At 49.8% G+C, this 23,600-nt stretch overlaps 12 protein-coding genes across 12 annotated transcripts; 3 read left to right on the forward strand and 9 right to left on the reverse strand.

The window, feature by feature from the left end:
• Window positions 1-375: 375 nt before the first annotated feature.
• N7517_000482 (uncharacterized protein) lies at window positions 376-2,671 on the forward strand (the record flags this gene model as incomplete). The annotated part of the gene is made up of 2 exons (XM_056718212.1): window positions 376-448; window positions 504-2,671. The coding sequence occupies 2 exons, from the start codon at window positions 376-378 to the stop codon at window positions 2,669-2,671; spliced, it is 2,241 nt and encodes a 746-aa protein (XP_056582347.1).
• A 247-nt stretch (window positions 2,672-2,918) lies between these two features.
• Window positions 2,919-3,534, reverse strand: N7517_000483 (uncharacterized protein; the record flags this gene model as incomplete). Its single annotated transcript, XM_056718213.1, has 2 exons — window positions 2,919-3,130; window positions 3,198-3,534. 2 exons carry the CDS (start codon window positions 3,532-3,534, stop codon window positions 2,919-2,921), a joined length of 549 nt encoding a protein of 182 aa, XP_056582348.1.
• Window positions 3,535-3,901: 367 nt separating this feature from the next.
• On the reverse strand, window positions 3,902-5,861 carry N7517_000484 (Transcription factor; the record flags this gene model as incomplete). Its single annotated transcript, XM_056718214.1, has 2 exons — window positions 3,902-4,951; window positions 5,016-5,861. 2 exons carry the CDS (start codon window positions 5,859-5,861, stop codon window positions 3,902-3,904), a joined length of 1,896 nt encoding a protein of 631 aa, XP_056582349.1.
• A 482-nt stretch (window positions 5,862-6,343) lies between these two features.
• Window positions 6,344-7,473, reverse strand: N7517_000485 (uncharacterized protein; the record flags this gene model as incomplete). The annotated part of the gene is made up of 2 exons (XM_056718215.1): window positions 6,344-6,877; window positions 6,931-7,473. 2 exons carry the CDS (start codon window positions 7,471-7,473, stop codon window positions 6,344-6,346), a joined length of 1,077 nt encoding a protein of 358 aa, XP_056582350.1.
• A 769-nt stretch (window positions 7,474-8,242) lies between these two features.
• On the reverse strand, window positions 8,243-8,650 carry N7517_000486 (uncharacterized protein; the record flags this gene model as incomplete). Its single annotated transcript, XM_056718216.1, has 2 exons — window positions 8,243-8,297; window positions 8,370-8,650. 2 exons carry the CDS (start codon window positions 8,648-8,650, stop codon window positions 8,243-8,245), a joined length of 336 nt encoding a protein of 111 aa, XP_056582351.1.
• An 805-nt stretch (window positions 8,651-9,455) lies between these two features.
• Window positions 9,456-10,995, reverse strand: N7517_000487 (putative nucleoside hydrolase; the record flags this gene model as incomplete). Its single annotated transcript, XM_056718217.1, has 6 exons — window positions 9,456-10,085; window positions 10,148-10,447; window positions 10,502-10,536; window positions 10,588-10,757; window positions 10,810-10,913; window positions 10,963-10,995. 6 exons carry the CDS (start codon window positions 10,993-10,995, stop codon window positions 9,456-9,458), a joined length of 1,272 nt encoding a protein of 423 aa, XP_056582352.1.
• Window positions 10,996-11,761: 766 nt separating this feature from the next.
• On the reverse strand, window positions 11,762-12,142 carry N7517_000488 (alpha/beta hydrolase; the record flags this gene model as incomplete). The annotated part of the gene is made up of 1 exon (XM_056718218.1): window positions 11,762-12,142. The coding sequence occupies one exon, from the start codon at window positions 12,140-12,142 to the stop codon at window positions 11,762-11,764; it is 381 nt and encodes a 126-aa protein (XP_056582353.1).
• Window positions 12,143-13,994: 1,852 nt separating this feature from the next.
• N7517_000489 (uncharacterized protein) lies at window positions 13,995-15,167 on the forward strand (the record flags this gene model as incomplete). Its single annotated transcript, XM_056718219.1, has 1 exon — window positions 13,995-15,167. One exon carries the CDS (start codon window positions 13,995-13,997, stop codon window positions 15,165-15,167), a length of 1,173 nt encoding a protein of 390 aa, XP_056582354.1.
• Window positions 15,168-15,777: 610 nt separating this feature from the next.
• On the forward strand, window positions 15,778-17,022 carry N7517_000490 (protein ERV29; the record flags this gene model as incomplete). Its single annotated transcript, XM_056718220.1, has 5 exons — window positions 15,778-15,944; window positions 16,073-16,185; window positions 16,284-16,777; window positions 16,831-16,895; window positions 16,950-17,022. 5 exons carry the CDS (start codon window positions 15,778-15,780, stop codon window positions 17,020-17,022), a joined length of 912 nt encoding a protein of 303 aa, XP_056582355.1.
• Window positions 17,023-18,504: 1,482 nt separating this feature from the next.
• N7517_000491 (uncharacterized protein) lies at window positions 18,505-19,590 on the reverse strand (the record flags this gene model as incomplete). The annotated part of the gene is made up of 1 exon (XM_056718221.1): window positions 18,505-19,590. One exon carries the CDS (start codon window positions 19,588-19,590, stop codon window positions 18,505-18,507), a length of 1,086 nt encoding a protein of 361 aa, XP_056582356.1.
• Window positions 19,591-20,915: 1,325 nt separating this feature from the next.
• N7517_000492 (U6 snRNA-associated Sm-like protein LSm8) lies at window positions 20,916-21,295 on the reverse strand (the record flags this gene model as incomplete). The annotated part of the gene is made up of 2 exons (XM_056718222.1): window positions 20,916-21,187; window positions 21,271-21,295. The coding sequence occupies 2 exons, from the start codon at window positions 21,293-21,295 to the stop codon at window positions 20,916-20,918; spliced, it is 297 nt and encodes a 98-aa protein (XP_056582357.1).
• A 771-nt stretch (window positions 21,296-22,066) lies between these two features.
• On the reverse strand, window positions 22,067-23,438 carry N7517_000493 (putative proline-rich, actin-associated protein Vrp1; the record flags this gene model as incomplete). The annotated part of the gene is made up of 2 exons (XM_056718223.1): window positions 22,067-23,242; window positions 23,322-23,438. The coding sequence occupies 2 exons, from the start codon at window positions 23,436-23,438 to the stop codon at window positions 22,067-22,069; spliced, it is 1,293 nt and encodes a 430-aa protein (XP_056582358.1).
• Between the last annotated feature and the right edge of the window lie 162 nt (window positions 23,439-23,600).

The raw sequence follows: 23,600 nt of genomic DNA on the forward strand, positions 1-23,600 counted from the left end.
TTATTGGCCAGGAAATGAGTGGGAAGAAGTAATGATTTGATACCTAATTTATAATGAATTTTATGATTCAATTTCTATATAAACAACATATAAGTGCTTATAGTGGTACAATGTATACTCTATATATTGTACTCTCTTAATATTTCCCCCTTTTACAAATCGCATGATCCAAGGGGCCAATATACTAATCAGACTAAAATAAAAGAAACTACTTCGAAGCCAAACCGCATCGAGATCTAGCATCTAATGACCTGCGCGCTAAATTGAAACTTCACCAACCAGAACGCCTAGTTGCCTGGTGGCTTTAAAATCATTTCGCCTCCACTTTCAAAATCTCGAGTCTTGAATTTCTGTTCTTGATTTATTTCATTCGCAATGTATTCACATATTGATTCTGCAGGCACTGCGGTCACTATCGCTCATTTCAAGGCACAAAGCTTGCCAGTTGGTGCGCGACCCATGTCCCCGCGTCTAATATTAGTACTAAACAAGCGCCGATCAAGTCGATCGCATTCTTGAGCCTCAAACTATCGCCCATTTCCTTGAATTCGCGTTCGGTGAGGAGCCCCTACCAAATGGCAAACAACCCGGCATCGAGCGCCTGTCTGTAGAGGAAGCCTCCTTCCTCCAACCGGACCAAAATTTCCCCCCGGACTCCAATGGCGAATCCATGATGGCCAGTGTCATGTCCCGGATTGGATCTAAACGAGATTCCAACCGTCTCTGCCTGGTCGGAAAGAATATCCAATTCCTCAAGTCTCGTCTATGGGAGGGTGTCATCCCCCTGAGCGAGCAGTTATGGCAGGAAAAAGGCCTCGATCGCCCAGAATATTTCGATTTCGCTTGTCAGCATTTAACAGCCGTGGTCGCCGTATTCCAGTATCTGAATGAGCCAACCGTGCGATTATATCTTCGCGACACGTTCAATTACATCTACGACCATTGGACTGCGCTCGATACTGTTCTCAACAAGCTCAGAGAGGAGCAAGGTAAAAAGCGCGTTAGTGTCGCGGCTCTATGGACATGTTACATGGCTGCTCATTTCGAGATGATGACCGAACGCGCCCATAGATGGGTTACCGTGCATGTGAATACACTGCGCGCTCCATTGATGCGAGCGCTTTTGGAGTATCGGCGACCTGGGGGAGAAACCCTCGGTGATGAGCCTGATGCGATACAGTGGAAGATTGGCGATTCGCTGCACATGCTGACTGAAATAATGGGCAATGCTGATTTTACCATCATGATCCCCATGAACGGTTATAAGGGGTACTTTGCGGATCCCCCGCGGGCGGGTCCGGCGGCACTTCATGCGGCAAATCTGCTGGCGAGAAGTAAAGCATATCATGAGCGGTTGAAGCTGCTTACTCGGGAGGCGCTTTCCCGTAATGCGGCTGAGTTCAGAGGATTAAATCCTACCTCCGGACAGATGTACCATTCGACATCTCTGAGCCAGATTCAAGGACAGAACAAGTTGAGGAAAGAGGTGCGTGGTGCACCTCTTGAACCTGTTCCGCGTGAGCCTTGGATTGCTGCTACCGCTTCAAATATAGAATTTGAAAAGAAGAAGGGAAAAGAGGAAAAGTACGGGTTGGCTGTGTATCGGTTGACTTATGGGCAGACGGAGTCTGAATGGACGGAATTCGTTCGCAAGGTGGAAGCTCATGTCTCGGATTGGGGTAAAGGTCAAACAGGAAGCAGTTCTATCAAGGAGCATTTAAAGCTCCGCTGGCTGGATGGAAAGGGATTGGGTATTGCAGAGGGCGATGTCGATGCAGCAAAGGAGTGGGTGTCTTTTTCCCTATCGCGCATTCCCTCTCTCATTTTGAAATTAACAAATGTAATCAGACACTTCAAAACCATCAAAGAAGGCAACGACGACTGGTCAAGGTTGGAAGGCGGTGCTTTCCTCGTCATCGACTCCGCATCCTTCGCCTCATACACCACCAATTCCTACAGTCCCGCAAACTCCCAGCTCAACCCCGGCGACTTCACCGGCTTCCTTCTCGCCATCGACGCAACCTTCGACCCGAAGAAAGGCATTGAACGACCCGACGAGTCACCAGGCTACAACGGCCAGATGCGAATTCTCGGAAGTCTCGTGTGGAGCGATCTCTATTCCCTACATGCAGCACAGACATTCCTGGTCGAAGACTACTGGCCATTGGCAAGCGAGCACCCGAACATGGTATACGTCGGCCCAACAGTCCCATGGCAGCGATTCATCTGGCAGAATCACAGTGAAATGCGCTGGAATCTCATTCGAGCGGTGATAGACCATTTAAAGCGCAACCCGGAAATGCCACCAATGCCACCAGCCCAAACCCGTGCTACACCTTCAACTGCGACTACAGCTGCATCTACAGCCGCGCAACCAACCCCTTCTATACCCTCATCGACACCACCCGCAGAAAGAGATCCCCTCAACGCAGCACTCCGCGCATACATGCTCACCGAGTTTCAGCGCTACTTGCGCCATGAGGGTCAACCGCGGCAGGCAGCAATGGTCGATGAATTACTCCGTCTTCAGCCAGGTGAGGAGCCGGATGGAGCACGGCTGCGACAGTTGGTGGATGATGAGGATGAGCGACAGGAGCAGCGGAGGCGAGATGGGTTGGGTGAAGATGAGGAGACTTCGGAGGAGTATCACCCGGATTGTCCGTTGCAGTAATGAGAGTATGGTTTGGGCTAGGTTTATTTAATTGTGGATATTTCTCATAATAGAACGAGATTGATTAGCTCGCTAGTTGATGAGAAACTCTTACAGAAATCACATGTGTCAAATTGAACGAAGTCATTTTCATAGATTGCAGACTAACTAGAATCATGAGGCATCACTAGCACTAACATCAAATTTCAAGGACAGGAACCTTTGGAAGACATCCTAAATCCAACCCCAAGCCCCAATACAAATTCCACTAACCCCATCGAACCTCCTCCGGAATAACTCTCTTGCTAGGACGCTTCGCAACCTTATGCCAACCAACCTGACAAACCTCCTCAAGCAAGTCCCTTCCACAACAAGTATAGGAGAACTTCTCCGGCCAAGCCTCACGACATTCCTCATTGTCAACATCAACCCCAGCGATAATCTCATCCCTGAAGAATTCTTCGTCGATCATGTCGGGGCCTTTCCATCCATTAGTTACGTTCCTGAAACACCATATACCGACAGATCTGTTCGTGGTCATACGTACCAACATGATATCTGCAACTTGTCGCTGAGTTTTTAGTGACATCGAACTTTTTCAGACAATAGAGACATGTTTCGAAACGGGATGTCATTGGGATACTAGCCGTAGGCTCGGTGGACTCTTCTTTGGCGGACTGGCCAGATGCAACGGGAGCAGTGGGAACTGGCTCGGATTTCGCATCGTCCTTTGCTGCTAGTAGCCATTTTGAGGCAATTTTACGACCCTCTGGGCTGTGTTTGATGATGTCTCGTAGAAGATCTACCAGGCGGAAGATGGATTCCTTGGTGATTGCTTTCAGTAGGAGGGCTGTGATATCGGGTTTTTCATTGGGAGAAGGCATGATGGCGGTCGGTGAATGAGGAGAGAATGAAAGTGAAATTTATGTTGAGGTTCCTTTTATGTGCTGGATGTCTGAGACATCGCGTTGCGTTCTGTGGTTACGACAAACACAATTGATTGAATGAGCGGTGGAGGGTGTGGTGAAAGGAATCCCAAAATGTAAATTATTATGAAGATACCTGCTTTGCAAACGGAAGAATAGAAACAGAGGCCCGATATTTAAAATCAGGTAGCCTTATGAGCAAGGCATATATGCAAGTAATGAACTGGTCTATGTGGTTCACACTATATGATTTCCACCAGCTCCAATATGTACACACACATGGACTATGAACCGATACTCAGATGCCAGTGTATACAACACATCATCAACCCAAGAGAGAAAGACTCTGAGCCAGGTTATTCCAATCGGAAAAGTCGACAAAGTTTGGATCCCAACAATCGATATCGAAGCCCGTCTCAGGTCGAGAATCCCCAGTCCCAGTCCCAGTTCCATCAGTACAGACAGGACGATTTTCCTGAACGATTTGCTGACTCTGCTCATCGTGTGTCTGACGGATAAGCCGTGCTTTATCCCGCAACTGTACAATAATCGGCCACCTAGGTCCCGGGTCCGGCCAAGAGGGGCTATCGGTCAAAGCGAACTGCGCATCGATAGCGCGCCAGGCTCGTTCGATATGTGGGCCGGTGGGATACACACATAGACTCCAGAGGATGAAGGTGAGGAGGTGATACTGAATGAAAGTCATCATCAGCCAGCGGAAGCCGCGCAGTAATTCGTTACTGTGTAGCTCGATGTCGATTTCCATTCCATGGCAGGCTTGTGCTAGAGTCTCTTGGACAAGGTTGTAGTCGAGTGAAGAGGCGGCCGGGCCCTGTGACTGTAGCTGTTTCTGTCGAATATATACTTCAAACTTTGTGAGGAGCAGCCACCCGAGGAGGAAGCCAAAGCGTTGAATCGGGATGTCTGGGTCGCTGTGTTGGAGGTATTTATCCTGTATTGAGCGTTTGAATTCGGCGATGAGACGTTCTGGATCAGCTGCTCCCACTAAGCTTCGAACTAAAGCGGGCCGGCCCCGGTTGATTTCTATTACGATTAGAGAGAATGTCATCTCTGTCCATCGGCTCTGCGATACAGCTGGAGCGATATTCATCTGTGATATGTTCTGATCGTCGATATTGAGAGGGATTTCAGTGTCGCCGTGGTCGTTTTCTGGGACTTTGAGCCCATGGTCTTCTGCTACTCTGGCATCGGCAGATTGGATATGCCACCAGGTTCGTCGACGGAGCTCACATTCAATTATTGGGAGTTTGAAGTATTTTCCGTCCCGCTGGAGACCGATGGATTGCGCAGCTCGGATAGTTACGCCGTGTAATGTCCAGCCAGATCGGCCGCTGTTGCTAAATCGAAAGCATGCCTAGAGAGCAATCATGTGTCAGTGGTACCAAGCAAGGAAATACTAAGAGGAAACATTCTCTCACCTGATATATTACCATCGCTTGTAACGAAGTCAGAGTTGGAGCATCCAAAAACTCGGAGTGATACAAAGACAACTCCAACCCTTGCTGATACCGCCGCAGGTCGGCGAGCAAGACTTCATTCTGGGTATCCTCTGAAAGCAAGGTTGTTACAGCCGCAAAACAAATCGCATAGAGCAAAGCACGTACATCAGCACGCGCACTTTCAGGTCTGTTAATCGCAGCAAAGATGCTCGATTGCGCAGTTGGAACATGAATAACCTTAATCAAAGGATCTACACGGCTAATAAATGTCTCCCAGAGCGAAACTGCCTGCCAACGACTCGGAAATAGATCCCGTGGGTCAATCTGGCCCTGGAGCGGGTTCGAGAAAAGACCATCTGCCTTCAACACCGGTGCTCGTCGCGGACTGCTCGCACTAATGGGCGATCCAATTGCAAACTTTATATCCGGCTCTTTGTCCAGCAACCGCGAGAGAAGAGGCTCGTTGATATACCGGCCGTCTTTACCTAGAAACCCCTGGTCTGCTGCAGGCGGGTTGCTTGGGGGCTTGTGGTCGGATCGGTCATTCGGCGCCGGGCCTGTGCTTGGGTTTTGGTTTTGACCGTGCAGACTAGTCGGCCGTTCGTTGATCATCGCCGCGATGGACTGTTCAAGCTTCTCCAACTGTGCCGCAAGGTCGGTGCTTTTCTTCGAGGGTTGACGTTTGACTCGGCTCGGACCTGGATATTGGCAGGGTATGTTCTTTCGCACACATTTGCTGCATGGTGAGGCCTTGTCGCACTTGATCTTGTGCGCGTGGCAGCGTAGACATGATCGCTCTACGTTGTACCGGCGTTGGTTGTTCATCTTGTCTTGGCGCTATGGGAAGCTGCGCAGATTTGGGATGTCTTGGTAATAAGAATTAAGGAGAATTTCTTTATCAGATCCTCGTGGCTTCTGCAATGTGGCGATCGAGTCTCGAGCTTGACTGTTCGGCGCTCGGTCATTCGTGAATGGCCGATCCGATGGGGGCGAAACCTTATTTCAGGCAACTGGCAAGAGTTTTCAGGGCTTCTAAATCAATTACTTATGCGAACGAAATAACCTCCAGCTCTTTGTATTGATCAATTTTATTCAACTTTTGTGTTCACATATTATCCGAAGAGCCAAAATCCTGCCTTCATACGTTGGGCAAGTAACAAAAATACGCCAATGGGCCTTGATCCGAGTATCATGAAAACAGATGCTAAATTCAAACGCTAATTTTAAAAAAAAAGCCTCTAGACCATCCCAAGAGACATCAAGAGACGCCAATTTCCCAAAGCAGAACCAAAAAGCAGGTTGTGAGATTATGAAATAAGAAGATCGCGGACACTCATGCCCTTCCTCCTTTGAATCTCAGGCACAGCTGAAGTCTCTTCCACAGAAATTGACAGCGCCGTACTCCCAGAGAAAGTCTCACTAATCGAATCAGCAGTCCCTCTCCGATCCTGAGTCAACATAAGCAAGGCAGCCGAAGCCTCGTGATCCACACCCTGAAACTCATGCATCTTCTCGTTCGAGGCCCATATCGGGCCCAACGCCGGGCTAGGAAGAATAGATGACGCATCCTGTGGGATCTGTGCTGAGGGGACTTGAGTGCGCGGGGAGAAAGACGGGGACGTATCAGGGAATTCTGTGGAAGCAGCTTGCAACTCCGGTGATGCAGAGGTGGAGTATGAGGAATAAGTAGAAGAACTATCTCTCCGCATGGGCTCAGCGCCTGTTTCTGCGATGAACTCGGGGGATGTAGGTGAGGGTGGTGCAGCAGGGGTGTGGGTTGATCCTCCAGTCTTCATGTCGTGGATACATTTCTCTAGGTAATTGACATAATCAATGCTTGCCTTGTTGGGAGAATTAGTATATTGGAAATTCCCGAAAGAGCATGTGATCGTACCTGAAGAATGGCGAGTTTATGCATTTCTTGCCCCGTGCATGCTGGAATCATGTCCTTCAATGTTCCAAACTCCTCATTCATCTTGGACCGTCGTCGACGCTCAATTAAACTGTGTGCGGTCTTGCGGGCGATTTTGCGTCCTGCAGCGCTAGTTGCACTGGGTTGTTTTCTCTTGGAGGTCGATGTTGGGTTGGGCATTGGGTCTTCGGGATTCTGTGAATCCTTGCCATTGTCCCTTGTCTTTTGCGATTTTGCGGGCGATTTTGGTTTCATCTGGATGATCTTGCGAGTTCTGGTTGGTGGCGGGGGCAAATCAAAATCCTCAAGTGGGCGTTTGACAGACGCACTTGACCGTCCGCTATTACTCGTACGGCCTGAGAGGTCTGGAGAGGTCGGTGATGGTGGGACATAGGAAGGATCTGATCGGGAAGATCTCCGACTGGCAGTGCTTAATGCCGCGGGGGGTAATGTGAAGGCATCCCCGTCGGGCTTGTCTTTGATAATGAAGCCGCCTGACATGGCTGGGGTTGGAAGTCGTGACATTGTAAAAAAGGGAAAGTAATGGAAATGATAGCTGTAGAGTCTACGGCAAGGGGTCCAGACTATATAACCGTGAACGTCCACCATATAGATACTGTCGCGTGCTTGTGCCCACGAGTCATAATGAGCGATTTTAATTGGTCGAGCGGAGACTCGTGCCTCAGGGAACGATGGGCATTTGCTGGACTAATAAGTGGGGCCCGGCGAGCTTATTGGCAGGTACTAGGTACTTACGTTAAATTGGGGATAAAGGGGGAAAGGGGTTAACCCCAATGTACCTGGTACATATTACATCAATTGAGGTAGCCCAGCACGTGCATCAATTGGACAGTCCTCCCCCGATTATCTTTATACTTTCCCAAAGGTTGAATGTGCACTTTACGACTTTTATATTCCTATTGGCTGGGAAACTGTGTCTTTCTCCACGGTGAGAGTCTCCTTAGGTTTACAGCATTCGTGTACAGTAGACCTTCTGGCACGTGCTTTCATCTTCGGCCCCGGGGCTTTGTCGCAGGGAGAGCAAGTTTCAGTTACATTTGATCTTACCTCTCCTACACAAGCGCATCCTTGTATGTACATTGCTCTAAGGCCACTTGCTCCCTAGAAACTATCATTTCCATTTTTACTGTTCTGGTTTGCATCTATAGGTGCCAATTAACGAGAAACTGCAATACACTCAATGCACTTTTCTATAAAATAACAGTATCCTTCATATCACATGGCCCATAACATTCAATCGCTTTTATCTATACATTTCCTTATCCAACTCCAATTACTTGAAATTCTCAGGGTCGCACTTGTCCGTACATTGCAAGTAAACAGACCAACTAAAAACATTCTATTAGCTCAATTCAGAAATAGAAAAACCATATTTCCAAAGGAGAAACAGCAAAACTCACCAAAACTTATCATCATCCGGTACAGCAATCGAGCAAGTCTGAGACTGCAAAGAACACAGCTCATGGCACCGATTGACATTCACACGATTACCATGAGCCGTTCCCGTTGACAGGGGAGCTTTGCCCCGTGTACCCGTTGTAGTCGCATTGTGGGAACTAGTGGCATTGGTAGGGACACGGACAGAGAGGCGGGCACCGTGGTAGGCCCCGGAGAGATGGGGCATTGCGGTAACGGTACTAGTCAGGGCAGCGCAGACGGTGAATAAGGTTGTGAGCTGCATGGTGGGAGAAGAACAAGAATAAACTTTGAAAGGTGGATGTTCGTTGAGGGATCTGATGCTGGGATTCAAGCTGAGAGCAGTTCTTAGTTGCGATTGCTATGAGAGTTTATCCTGGACCAACCCGTCTTATATAGAAGAACCTTGACGGCTTCCATAATCTGGTGGCTGGCTGTCAATCCCAAGCCGCCTGGGAAAGGCCTCCTAGATGATGCGGTGTTGCATACTGGTGAGTTTGATAGGACTATAGTAGTAAGTGCCACGGTCGATCTCCAGGTTACAGCATTCCACATTCCTATGGAGGAGACACCCGCCTCGTCTCACAATTTGATAATTGGCATCATGTGTTGAACAAGGCCAAATCCCTTGATGATATAGCTGTTTGGGTGTTGTGAATTCCATGGGCGATCGATTGCGGTTCTTCGCGGGTGGTGCATAAGGGCATGTTTTGCGCGCCTCGGTGTGGTTCATGTCAACACTTCGCACATTCTGCGCATTCCAGCGGGAGACGATATCCGGACATTAACCCAATCATACTCCAGGGAAGGAAATAGAGAAGAAGCTTGACGTCACACTTGACTTTATCTCGCGTTGTAGTGATTAGGGTTTATGGCTTGATATGACAGGAGTACGGACCACCCCCCATGAATGGCATTGCTGAAGGGTTGACCACAGCAGACAATGTTCGAGATTTCTCGGAGGATATTCTCAGTCCAAAAAGAGAAAGCATATTTCAGTCTCTATTGAAATCAACAACTATGTGCGTCTATACCCACCAGATGTGTTCCCTTTATCTATCAAACAGAGATTACTTGAATAGCCTGTCAATTATAACCTTCCCAAAGTTATCCTCCACGGGTGAGCCGTCCATCCGCCAGATGCGATTTCCAGCACGACCACTAAGCCAGAGACCATGGTCATTGGAGCTCTCCTCTTCACCCTCGATGCGGTGACGGTTGCGGCGGTCGACAACGCACATACCGCGAGTCCACTGGCCCAAGGTGTCGATTCGGATATCCTCAGGCGAGTTCTTCGAGTAAACCCACTTCGGGTCATCGGATGTCAAAGCATACCAGACGCAAACAGGGTCGTGCAGACTCAGCTTAGCATCGTCGCCAACGTGTCCAGGGTGCAGACGCTCCAAGGTCCTGAAGGTGTGTCCCATAAAGGCATCTACCCACTCGGCGAGCGGGGAGCCGGCAGCCAGGAGAGGTGTGATAGCCTCTCGGAACTCGCCGCGTGATAGGTTGTGGCGGAGGGTGATGTCCAGCGGGAAAAGACGAAGAGTCAGTTGCCGGCTGAGGCTTTTGGGGTACGGTGGGAGACGGTCGCTCTTTGTGGGTGGGATTGTTGTGTGGGGGTTGGGCGAAGTGAGTGCGAAAATACGCGCGGCTGCCACTGCGTCTGCGTAGGCGTTGAACTCGCCCGTTGGTGTCACCTATTGATAATATCAGCCAAACTGTCTGGGTATTTCTTGGGTCTGGAAAAGGTTTGGCTCACATTTCCTGGCTCGTTGATAGCACCGCCCATCACGACTACCTCTTTCACGCGGAGGAATGTCTCTGGGTCTTCTGCTGCAGCCAAAGCCAGATTAGTGAGCGGACCCACTGCTACCAGAGTCACCGAATCTGGCTCATTATCACGAAGCGCGCGGAGAATCTCCTTGTGTGCTGGAAGCTTGGATGGGGTGAATGCGTGGTCGTCAGGGCCTGAGCAGTCCTCAGCAGGCTCAATTCCCCCGCCCTCCATGGTTTTAGCGAAAAGGTGTACCCATGCCTTATTAGCGGTGAGATGTGGGTGCTATTAAGAAGTCAGCTTAGTTTACTTGTTTGTAGGCCACGGGGCTTCACATACCGTTGCGTGGATACCACCAAGTCCGTCCGTTCCATCTACAGCGATATCAGTAAGCGGTGTCCGTAGTATGGTAGAGCAATACGTACGGAAGTAGTCCGCAAGCATTTTCTGGCTTTCGAGGGGTTCCTCTGCACCGACAGCCAATATGGGACGGAAAGCTCTCAAGCTGCCAAAGCCTTCGGGTTTGCCGTTCTCGCGGCGCCACTGCATCTCCCGCTCGAGGATATGGAACATTGACACTGCATTGCGGAGACAGCTGTATATTGGGTCAGACAGTGGAACCCCTTCCAAATAAAATGATCTCTTACCTCTCTATCTCGATGTTACCGAATGTCAATGAGATGAGGAGAACCTCTACCTCCTCCGGGGTGGCGGACAGAGCCAGCAAGAGGGCGAGGACATCGTCAATACCCTACGATATGAGTCAATCCTGAAGCTAAGGCAATGGAATTTGAACGAACCGGATCGGTGTCAATGATAATCTTCTTTGCCATGGTGAATGTTGATGGAAGACAGAAGTGGGAGCTTATCGATGTTATCGGCTGCGGGGGTTTCGTCTGGCTATAAACCCCTCGTAGGCAAATATGAACACTTTCAAGTATATTAAAGAATCCACTATTGAAATAATATTTACAATGTTGCAGTCCGATTCTAAGCGATTGGAATATGGTATATATTCAGAACAAAAAATTTACTAGTCCAAGCTTGGGACTACAATCCCGGTGACCGACGGCCCCCCGGACTGCCAACCCAACAACCCCCGGGGCCGGCCGTTATCAACCCGAGCCTCATGCCCCACCAGATGGCAGATTCAAGGGGAGAAATCTCTATTATTTAGTAACAAGATATGCTGTGTGGGACTTTTGGATGAAAATGATCAGGGAATTGTTACTGGAACGTGCGCCTTGAGCCAGTTATCCGATAGGGATCGCCAAGCCGTAGGAGTATTTGCAAGCCCTCGAACACGTGGAAATTAACAGGGGTACATGCAGCTTGCAGCGCCACAGATATCTCGACAGCCTGGCGGGTATCACCTTGTCTGTGGACATGGAGCAGAAGAGCACCTGCATTCGGTGCGCGGGCATGCTAAGTAGGCGGCATATCCTGCAGTCGTTTTGTATCAGTGCCGAGTTCTTTGATTAAGCTCTCCGCTACCGGCCCCAGATTATCGGTGATCTCCGCCAATGCGTTGTAATTTGATCCGTCGAGAGAGATAACCGCCCGCACGGTGTGGATACTAATTCCTGCCTTTTCCAGGTATCATTTGTCAGTTCCCAGCAGCGTAATAACGTGTGCACCAGAACTGTGTCCCATCAGAATGATTCGCTGGGGATCAATGTCTAATCTGGTCGCATTTCTGACCAGGTAACCCAGCGAGTCGGCCACTTCCTGCACCTGCTCTTCCACCGTCACAGATGGGATGAGTGTATAGTTGACGGTGGCAAAGGCATAGCCCTTGCCGGTCAAATGATCAACTTTGAATCCAATCGAGTCCAAATATGTCCCTGATCCCCAACTCCCACCATGAACAAAGACAACAATCGGGGCGTTGGGGGGTATGGGCTTCCAGAAGCAGAGATACTGGACATCCTCCTTTCCATATGTCACGTCCACGCCACCGGTTGGATGGTCGGTGTTCATTGCTAAGAGAAGATCCTCGACCCTAGTCCCCGTGGTATCGTCTGTGGTTCTTTGGAAGATTCTCAGTCCAGTGGTCTCTTTCCCTCGAGCCGCTATAGCAATGGGAGTAAGGTCAGATGCGATTGACGGATCAACCTCAGGGTTTGTGGCCTGAGCTGGCTATAAGCCCTGTGTTTTGATTCATGGTCACTGCCTCTGTTGCCTCTAGGGAATATTATTGTGACTTGGGCCTAATAATGGTTTTAAAAGGAGCAGCAAGGTAGTTGGGAAAGGTTATTTATAATTTTAGAAAGACTTTCGGCGTTTTATACGTTCGAATTATTAACAAAGATTTGTTGGACGCGAAGGACCTTGAAGCATATGCATTAGTATTTTGTGATCAGATGTCGTTCAAATATGCCCCTCAATCACATGCACTTTGTGGACTTTTTTATATCTGCCTAACTCCACGTCCTAGTAGACATATTAGATTCTTCGGATGATATTGCTACAAGGGTTTAATGATTACATATTGGAATTTCTTGGATATATTTATTACAATCGAGACCAATAGAGGGACTGTTAGCATCAGTCACAATAGCTTCGTAAATATTGGTAGTCAACTACAAAGCAACCTTTCATATACTCCACAGCGTGAGCAGACTTGAAAAGATAGTGGAAAGGAGGATAAACATGAGAATAAAGGAGAAAACAAGGAGTACGGTACGGAGTATACATACATATGTAGCTAATAGGAGACAAAAGAGCAAGAAACCAGTCGGTTATGTCGAAGACATACTCCGTATTCAGATTGCGCTTTCAGGAGTGCATGACCAGCGAACCAATCCCAAGCTCTCCTTTCAAGGTACCGCTGCAGGTCTCGGGGACTGGCCAAGACTGAGTATGCTTCACCCGCGTCATTTACACTCAGATCACCAATTGAACCAGGTCATCCGTAATGAATAACTCTTTTCCTCGTGGTGCCTGTAAGGGGTAAAAAGAAACTTGGAAGAGAGAGATCCCCTGCCGGATCGGCAATCTTCAAGCATCCCGGGTTGCCGGGAAAATCGATTTATCCATCAAATAAACGCTCAGGTCCTTTTTATGACCTAGAACACACTAGTAAGATATAAATTGATTGAGAAAGCGGAGAGAAGACAGGCGGAGACGTGGCCTGTTCACTCTGAAAGTTATCTGTTGACTACTTAGCTTTTGCGATTAGACTGTTCCCCAGGTACGGAGTATAATACCATATATGACAGCTTGCAGTCAGTGCTCACCTAGGATCTTCATACCGTTTAGGCGCATTCTTCATTCTTACCTAGATGATAGATATAGCACAGGTCATGATACCTATGTAATATAGAACATAAAAGAACAAAGATGCCAAGTAGAAAAGGTACAGAATATGTGCAATAACTCCAAAAGCCAAGGGCTTGGTAAGTTACCATTACGGTCACAGTACAAGTGGATCTGCCACGGTTGCCCTTTCCTCTCTACTCCCTCTCTTCCTCCTTTCTCACCTTCTGCTCTCACTTCTTTTCTCTTGTTTATCCCTGCTCCTTTTGCGCCATTGCGCTAATTCTATTGTTCCTATCCGCGACATCACCACCCCGCGCACTCCGGTCAATTGACCGCCTTGGAATCACGTCTCGAAGACCTCAACTAGTTAAAGCTTCTGTAGCTGAGCGCAATTGTCCCAGCTTTCAGTGCGCGTGCGCAATTGTCCTACCATCTCATTCGGCAACTTTGATCCCGCCTCCCCTCTCCAACACCCATCCTTCACCTACATAGTTTTCAATCGGACAGTAAGTTCCAGGCTTGCAACCACCTTTTCAACGTTGACGGTACTGACTTATGAGTGCACAGCTCCATGACCATGAACCCTTACATTAGCTGGGCGATCTTGCTCGTCGTGGCAGGTGGCCTCGGCTGGTACTACACCAATGGCACAACCCCCAAGGCCAACGTGATTCGAGCTGCTGTGGAGAAAACCGAGGCCACTGTAGCACCCAAGAAGTCGAAGCGCAAGTCTAAGCCTGCACCCGAACCGGCTGCCGCCAAGAAGTCCGAGGTTCAGACCGTCGTGTCGCCCCCCACCACCGAGGACGAGAAGGCGGACGAGGAAATCGACCGCAAGGAGATGGCCCGCCGCATGGCCGGCCTCAAGACCAACGCCCCTGCTCAGCCCGCCCCCGCCAAGCCCGCTCCCACAAAGAGCCAGAAGAAGAACAAGAAGAAGGCTACCCAGCTCGAGACCAGCGATACCCGTGCCTCCTCGACCACTGGCGCCGAGGCTGATGACGATCTGTCTCCTGCCGCCTCTCCCCCCGTGAACGCCACTGTCCCCTCTGCCGGATATGTTTCCGACATGCTGGAGGCCCCCGCCCCCGGTGCGTCTGTGCTCCGCGTTACTGGCAATGTTGAGAACCAGCCCAAGAAGCAGAAGGTTCAGTCTTTCAAGGAGGTGGAGAGCAAGAAGCAGCGCCAGCAGCGTCTCAAGAACGAGGCCCGCAAGCAGCAAGTTCAGGAGGCCGAGATTGAGCGCAAGAAGCTGCTTGAGAAGCAGTTGCACACCGCTCGCGAGGCTGAGCGCCGCGAGGCTGCCCGCTCAACCGCGCCCGCTGCCAGCGCTTGGCAGACCAAGGAGACTGCCCCAGTGAAGACCAACGCAGTCAATGGATCTCGCCCCGCTCCCGCCGTCCCTGCCACTTCCTCTCAGACTCTCCTGGACACCTTCGAGTCTCCTGCTGTCCCTGCCCCTACCAAGTGGGCCCAGAACCTTCCCTCCGAGGAGGAGCAGATGCGCCTCTTGGGAGCTGCCAAGGGCGATGACGAGTGGACCACCGTCTCCAAGAAGCAGATCAAGAAGAAGGGCGGCAAAACTGACGAGAGTGTCAGCGAGACCAGTGCCTCGGAGAACCAGTCCACTACTGTCGCTCCTGCCCCTGTTGAGCCTCGCGTCACAGTGACCCCAACCTACCTCCCTGACATCCTACGCTCTCGTGAGAAGGGTCACCCCCTGGACTCTGACTGGGCTGCGTGAACAATTTATTCTATCTTGAAGTCTTTTCTCTCTCTGATTCTCTCCGATGTCTTCATCTTGAACTGTATTTATTACCCTTTTTTGTTTTGTTTTTTGTTTTTTTTTTGGCGTTCTGGGGGTGTCACATCATTCGAGCACTCTCCCTCCCCTTAACTACAATAGGGGCCTGGGAGATTGCCACAACGCATTAGGAGCGGAATTGGTAGATTCCCCTTGCAAGTTGTGCAAGGAGGAAGAACTGCACTGCGGAAACAAAAGCAGAATTGCGGGAATGGATTTGATGCTGTGTTTGTGAAAGTACTTTTTTTTTCTTTGTTCTGGCAAAATCTGTATTGCAATGAAATAACCAATCTAAAACAAAATAAACAAGAATGTAGTCTAATTCTTTATATCTCAAATACTACAACATTGTATATAGATCATCATGGGAGTCTGTGTCGTCACGATTCCAAAAGCGGTTTAGCGGCCAGTTCCGGTTATCGTGGCCTGAAGTTGCTTTGTATACAACTCCTTGGTATTTGCTCCTGTGTGACTTCTTCTTCCCCAACCTGTGACTCAACTCCAACTTCTTCTTCTCAATCTCTTTTTTTTTTTGTTTCCTTCTTCCGCCATGGCCCAAATTCGTGGCACTGCGGGCTACAACCTCGGCCACCAGAACCCGTTTGGCGGGCCCGGTAGCGCAAATGCCACCAGCGACCCAAGTCCGCTAGACGCAATCCGCGAGCAGACAAGCAAGATTGAGGACTGGCTAGATACCTTGGCTGATCCAGTGAAGCCGTATGTTTCAGTTCCACTCTTTGTCTCAATCTTCTTCGTCTTCCACCTGTGTTGTGGTCCGAGTCGCGAGAGAGCTTAAAACAAGGGATTCGAAGCATGAACTAACACCCTTTTCTTTCGCTCTCTAGCTATCTTCCCGCCATCGGCCGATTCCTGATCGTAGTGACCTTCATCGAAGACTCGCTGCGCATGCTCACACAATGGAACGATCAGCTCCTCTACCTCCGTGATTTCCGGAAGAGTAAGATACCCTTGCTCCTGGACCCTGATCTGCGCAGGGTCGAGGGTCCCACACTACCTCTATGACAATATCTAACGAGCTTTTCTTGGTGGTTTTAGTTCCTTGGGGAATTACACACATGTTCCTTATCATTAATGTCATCGCTATGGCCGTCTGTTCGACTCTGGTCATTGCCCGCAAACGTACCGAAGTCGCCGTCGCTGGATTGCTTGCCGTCGTCATCACGCAGGGTCTTGGATACGGTCTTATCTTCGACTTGAACTTCTTCCTTCGCAATCTGAGTGTTGTGGGTGGTCTGCTTATGGTCCTGTCCGATTCGTGGGTGCGCAAGAAGTTCGTTCCTGCCGGTCTGCCCCAGCTCGATGAGAAGGACCGCAAGATGTACGTCCAGTTTGCTGGTCGTGTGTTGCTGATCTTCCTTTTCATCGGGTTCGTGTTCTCCGGGGATTGGAGCTTCTGGCGCATTCTCGTCAGCTTGTTCGGTCTTGTCGCTTGCGTCATGGTCATTGTTGGCTTCAAGGCCAAGTGGAGCGCCATTATTCTTGTGGTCCTGCTGAGCTTGTTCAACGTGTTTGTGAACAACTTCTGGACGGTATGTTTACTGGACAATTCATTGTATCTTTGGTTACTGATAACCCTGTCTAGCTGCATGCCCACCACCCCCAAAAGGACTTCGCCAAGTACGACTTCTTCCAAATTCTGTCGATTGTGTATGTTCCCTCTCCCCAATAGTGAAACATGCTCAACGCTAATAACTTCTACAGTGGTGGTTTGGTCCTACTCGTCAACATGGGCCCCGGCCAATTGAGCATGGACGAGAAGAAGAAGGTCTACTAGAGTAGAAGGAAATCGAAACGCGATTCTCCTTCTCTCTATATATCTCCCGGCACCTGCATCCATCTAGCAAGCACAACGAAGAGGGACAGAAATTAACAAAGGGCGGCCTGGCTGGTGCTCCGCGGGCTCCGAGCATTTGAATACGGGCCTCCTTGGACCCTTGACTAGTTTACAGGGGCTATGCGTTGCCGGGTTGGGCGTTGTTTTTGCATTTGGGATAATTTTGAAACGCCGAGGAGATCCAACGATCTACTCTTTCTTGCGTCTTTCTTTTTGAGCTAAACTTTTGCGTCCTGGTCTCTTGTTTCATCGAGATCAAAAAGACATGTCCTCTGCATATGATGTTTTTGATGTGCATTTGAATTGCATTTATCACGAAGACGAGTTGATCGAAAATTTAACGCTGAATGCGTCGCATATCTGCATGTCTCTTTGGCTCTCATGCAATAATAGTAACCTACCATGGCTTTAACGGGAGATGGCACCTATAATTACTGTGCCAACCTCGAAAGCTACTCTATATATCCTCCTTTTTGACTATTGTGTATATCCCCTGTCTCCCATTGTAGAATGTTACTTGATGAAGAAGTATTAACTGTTTTCCCGGGCTGTTTTATGTCCTGCTGTAACTATAGAAGATCTATTAGCTTAAATCTGCATGTCAACGCCCTAGTCATTTTCTACCAATTCTTTGTTAATATATATTGAAACCACACTACACCATGATTGGGAATATGCTAGGTATCTTACTTATAATTTCAGATATGTTGCAGCGTATACGTATTGAGTCCTACGACTTGGACGGCGGGTGTCCAAATATATATCTTGAAAAATCAGGCAGATGTAGATGAAGGACAACAGCTTCTGTAATGACCAATGAGTTGAAAGCAGCATTTAATCTATTTCCATTTCACAATACTCATCTAAACTGATATCCAAAAAGAGAAAAACATCCATTGTTGGTCGAACGCTATGTACTGGCAACCCAAGCAGAGGGAGGGAGTGATTATGGTACAAGAAAGAAATAATATCTAGGGATTGAAGGAGAGCAGAAGAATAGAAAAAAGAAGTCTGGAGGGCCACAAAAAAATGCTGAAAACAAACAGGAGACAAGGAAAAGGAATGGTAAAATGATAGGAAGGAGTGCTATCATGGTGAGGTCGCATGTTCTCTTGCCGTTGGATTGAAGCAACGGAGGAACTGTAGGCGATGTAAGGCATTTCGCTTTTATATACTGGACCAGCCAGGTACATGCCTATATGGGAACTCAGGTCCCGACAACGAGAGGATGTTTGCGTCGAGAGATCAAGTATCACATCGGCAGACGCGGAAATAGGGACTCGGAGAACCGAGGAGAAATAAATGATAATAAGCAAATGCTGACTGGTCTTGATGCTTCAAACGCCGTATAGCTGAAACCTGAGAAAGATGGATAGAAGGAAGATGAGGGTTTTCGAGTGTTGTAGAGTGTTCGAAAGGCTTTTAGATGTCCATGCTCCAACGCCATGGGCGGATGGGCTGGAATTCACCTAGCCCGATCTCATTGTGGTTATCATCATTGATCTCCAAGTGTAGCATGTGGATCTTCTTGTTGTCCCGGTGCACTGTGGAGAGAGTCTTCGAGATGTTGGGGCGGTAGATCCTGTCACCGTCATCTGTGGCTTTCGATTGAGGGCGGGAGGCCGGAGTTTCGGGGTATTTCCAGGAAAGAGTTTGAGAGAGATCCGAGTTAGAGGTGGTGGTGGAGAACATAGAGTCAGTTCGAGAGTGTAATTCTGGGTCTGGGCCGTCAGGTTCGATACGAAGTCGAGTCAGCGATGGCCGCCGAGGTCGATGGTTCTGAGTGGTTTCATTGGCAGCGCCGTCACCAGACTCGCTGATTCTTTCAGGCTCCTCCTTGATCACGTTCTTGGGGGCCCAGGATACGGTGCCAAGTCCTGAGGCAGTAGCAAGAGTCGGCGAAGTGACGTCTGCTTTACCAGCCATGACTCGGGCACTTGGCGGCGGCTGGAGCATCCATCTGGTATCGGCACGGCTACACGGTCCACTGACAATGGGCGGGTGGAGGTCGTTCACGGGCGGCACGCGGGGAATGTAGTACTTGGAGGTTTCGTTCGGGTCTGCATGACCACGTCCAGAGAATCCAATGGACGATCCACGGACTTCTTGTTGTCCCCAAAGAGGTTCATCTTCCCGTTGGTATCGCATCGACTTCCACTTCTCGCCGAGCGGATGCATCAGGCCACCACTCTTGTCTTTCTTGAATTGCGAACTCTGGTCGGTATTCCAGCTGTCCGTTCGTTGAACATTGCGGTGACCCCGACGGGCTGGGGGACCAGGACCTAGGGATATTTCCTCTCGCCACCCTACATTGGTACTGAAAGGGGTTGGTTGTGCGAATGGACGGGGTTGGTCGGTGACGACTTCGGTGTTGCGTCGCTCCTTCTCCTTCTCCCGTTGGACCCGGGCAGCATCCTTTCTACGTTTCCGACGATCGACATTTTCGGCGCAGGGGGTGCAACTGGCATAGTAGAAGACTGCGGACTGGGCGCCCCGAAAGAGCCACATGGCTGCGGGGGGGGATGTGGGGGGATATCGGTTGGTTTATTGGGCTGGACTGGCTAAGGGTTGTAAACTGTCGTTCAAGATGGGCTATCAGCCCGGGAAATCTGTTTGAATTGACCCGATATTCGCTTGTTGTGTTGTAGTGATACTATCGGACACATGAAGGGCTGAGCGGATAGGGGGAAAAACTGCGGGAATGGGCGGGATAGAGGTAAGACGTTGGAATTGGAGATCGCCCAGCGATCTTTAGACAAAGAGAGGGTAAAAATAGTTGGAAGAGAGGAAAAGTAAGAAAAGGGTGAGAAGTTGAGATGGCAATTAGGGGAGGTCTGAGGGGGCGTCGGTAGTTTCTGCCTTGATGTTTCGGCTTTAGTTTTTCGATTTTTTTTTACTGTTTGCGGCCTAAACTGGGTACATATATGCAAAATATATAAATGTAGTATTCACCGGTATTCACCGACTTCTTTTAAATCTTTAACTTATAGTCAGTTTGTACACCTCATCAGTAGCCTCCTAACTTGCTGCGCCAAGGCTCAACAGGGGGGGCCTAAGAGGTCGGTGATACCGTAGTACAGTTACAACCAGTTGAACTACCATGTACTCTTATATGTATGTAACATGACTGCCTAGTTATCTATATATGGCACTCTTTGTCTTGAGATCTTTTTCTTTCTTCTCTACGTCGTACTCCGTACACCGTTGTACATCTTAGCCTTGGCATTTTCCCGCGTGGAGTCATGAAGGAATGTGGCTGCAAACGGTAGGAAATTACTCCTTTTTCAAAAAGGAATGTGAGAAAATTATGGTAATTCACGTCCATATCGAACCATACTGATGTAAAATCACATTCCTCTGGATCGAATACGTAGGGGGCTCCCGACATCTCATACTCGGGATCCTGGAATCAAATCCAGCCCCTGTAAATTCACTGTCTTTGTGCCCATTGTCTGTGCTCTTGGCCCCCGCAAAGTCATTCGAGGGGCAAGAATGCCGAGTTGATGGCAAATCCCCATGTGCAGACCTTTCATGTAACTTGTCGTGGCCATTGCATCATTGCATCATTGCACATCAAAGATGTCAATCATGGGAGATCGGTGTTCGCAATGGAAAATAATCAAAACATGGCGGACATCCAACCCCCAGCGTATCTTCGCATCGTTGTAGGGCCAAGGGCCAAGCCCGCAACGGCGGATCCAAGAGTAAAAGGGCCTCGCAACGCTGGAAAACTCCAGCATTCATCGGCGTGCTGAATCGTTGTATTGCATGCAAATGGGTTCCCCAAAACGCCTGAAAAATGACAATGGAAAATAGCACCGTGCAACCCCAGCTCATGCATTCTTCGTGTCTCGGATTACCTCGCCTTTCACCTTGGTCCAGTCGATGTCTCCGTCCATTTTTTCGTCTATTTCACCACATACCACGACATTGTCGCCGCGGATTAGGTACAGCCCATGCTCAATTTCAGTAGAGGGCTCGTCGTCGTCTGGGGTGCGGATGATGCGTTCAACGGTATTAGCGAGGACAAGATTGGTCGTTTGGTCGGTGGACAAAAGATCGCCGATGAGTGTGCGGCCGTCAACTGTGAGGATGAGGACTTTTTCTGTTTGGTCGAGGTTGATCAGTACTTAGTCTACGTAGGAGATATGGCATGGATAAGCATTTCAGCTAACTGCAAAAACTCACTATTGACGTAAAAGTGGAGAGACATGTTGGATGGGAGAGCGGCGGTTTAACAAGTTGCAAGGGTATCTCAATTTTGTGGTTAATCGGGTACAGGTAGATGCACTGTTGAGTCGGGATGAAGCTGTGTCTCGAGCTCGGTAGTCCTATCACTAGGCTTGGAGTAGCTCTCTTGCTTTGCGTGAGCAGGAGAGGGTTCGTGGATCTTCGTTCACTTCAGAGCTCCGTCACTTCGCGCAAAAAGTGTTCGCCGAGGTAAAGAGCCGAAGTGGTCGTGGTTGGTCGTAGCGCGGCAATGCTAACTTTATCAAGCTCGTCGAGAGAAAATCAAAGCTGTGGAAGCTCCGTTCAATGTCCGAGGCCAATTCAATGTGAGGTGATGGTAATGGCGCGGAGCGGGTTTGTGCTGTTTGTCGAATCTCAAGTGAAGATTGCGAGAACTCTCCTAGATGATAACTATAAATTTCTGGAAAGACGCGAGGCGGTGAGCTCGACTGATAGCGAAGATATTGGTGGCAGCGCGTGACTTGAGTGCTTCATGGTCGTTTTCTACGATGGATGATTGACATCCCCGTTTCGATCACGTGCGGGAAGCTTATGGGAGAGGTGGATACCACATCATTTTATACTGTTTAAGGACAGGAGATGAACAAGTTTTATAAGTTAAAAAAGGATCAGGTCTTGTTGTACAAACTGCGCTACAGTGACAATGGTCTACATAGATGACTCTAGTAAGGATTTATGTATAGCAATTCACTATGTGTGCACGATATCGCCCGCAATTTCCCATGCACTCGAATCAGCCTCGCAAAGCACTCAGATCCAAAGGAACACTGCTGCCCCTTCCAGCACGATATCGGCGCTCTCCACCAATAAATTGCCGTGGCTTGGGGAGCAGTCCCTCGCTTTGGAATTTGAATCGCACATCTTCTATTCGGACTGGGCCACGTCCATGTGTTGCAGGGCTTCGTGAGCTTGGTGCAGGCGATCCACCATTGGAAAGTGTATAAGCACTAGGGTCTAGCGCTGCAAAGGGTTCATGGGAGACGGGGCGAGAGGAAACAGGGGATGGTCGAGATGGCGGCTCGCTTGGCGGAGCTACAGGAAGTGAAGTTGGAGGGGGTGGGGGTGGAGCACCTGGGGCAGCTGATGGGGGTGGCGGGGGAGGTGCCGAAGGCGAAGAATGTCCCAGGGCGGAACGGGCAGCTTGTGCAGCAATTGATGGCGGAGCTACTGATGGCGGAGGGGGTGGTGTCGATCTGGAAGCAGCCGGCGGGGGAGGAGGTGCCCGAGCCGCGGGGGCTGATGGGGGAGGTGGTGGGGGTCCGGACGGTTTTCTCGATGTAGGCGGTGGTGGAAGCTTGCCCGGTGCTGGAGGTGGGGGAGGCGCGCGTGGAGGCGGTGCTTCAGGTGCCTTTGTAGCTGGCGCTGGAACTGTAGATGAGGATCGTGCAGCAGGTCTCGGGGGAGGCTTCTTCAAGCCGGCAACCAAAGGATTGACCGGTGGTGCATGCGGTGAATCGGTCGATGAAGGCCGGGGAGGTGGCCTGGCTCCAGGAGGCCTGGGAGCTGTTGGAGGCTTGGGAGCTGGCGCAGCAGGTGGTCGACGTGCACCTTCGGACTCGGAGATATATGGCGAGTCTCGACTGGCACCTGTATCGACACCTCCCCGACTGCGTAACTTGGGAATCCCACCAGCGAATATACCCCCTAATTGAGGTGGCATTGCACTGGCTGCACCATCTGTCCCAGAAACTCCTTCGCTGTTGCTTCGTAATCGATTTGCGGCTGGGCCGGATGGTACAGGCGGTGCAAGCCCGCTTGGAGGCGGCCTCGCGCCAGGGACAGGTGGCGCACCCGCGATAGGAGGAGCTGATGAGACGCCCCCTGAGCCTGCGACTATAGGTGCTGATCGATCATTGGTAACAGCTTTCTTCAGCCGGGCGCCCTTGTGGATATCAGAGAGAAGTGCGCCCTATCTATAAGTTAGCTACCGAATTCCTTGAGTAACAAGCTGCTTGCGTCAATGAGGCTTAGGCATCCCATAAACATACCCGGTCTTTAACCTGCGCTTTAGGAGGTCTGCCTGGGAGGCCACCTGGAGGGGGCGGCGGGGGAGGACCGCCCAAACCTCCCGGCGGCGGCGGCGGGGGAGGAGGTGGTGGTGGCATAGTTGAGGATCAGATAATGATATTATCAGGCAGAAAGCTGCATATAATTCAGAAAATAGTCAGGTCGGGGATATGTGTTTCTTCAATGAAAGGAACATGGAGTTGTTAGGCAGAGAAGTAAGAAGACGTCAGGGTGCGAGTACGGGGAAGTGGACAGCGCCG

The sequence above is a fragment of the Penicillium concentricum genome, assembly GCF_028827145.1.
Source record: "Penicillium concentricum strain IBT 3081 chromosome Unknown utg000001l_segment0_segment0, whole genome shotgun sequence".
NCBI classification, from domain to species: Eukaryota; Fungi; Ascomycota; class Eurotiomycetes; order Eurotiales; family Aspergillaceae; genus Penicillium; species Penicillium concentricum.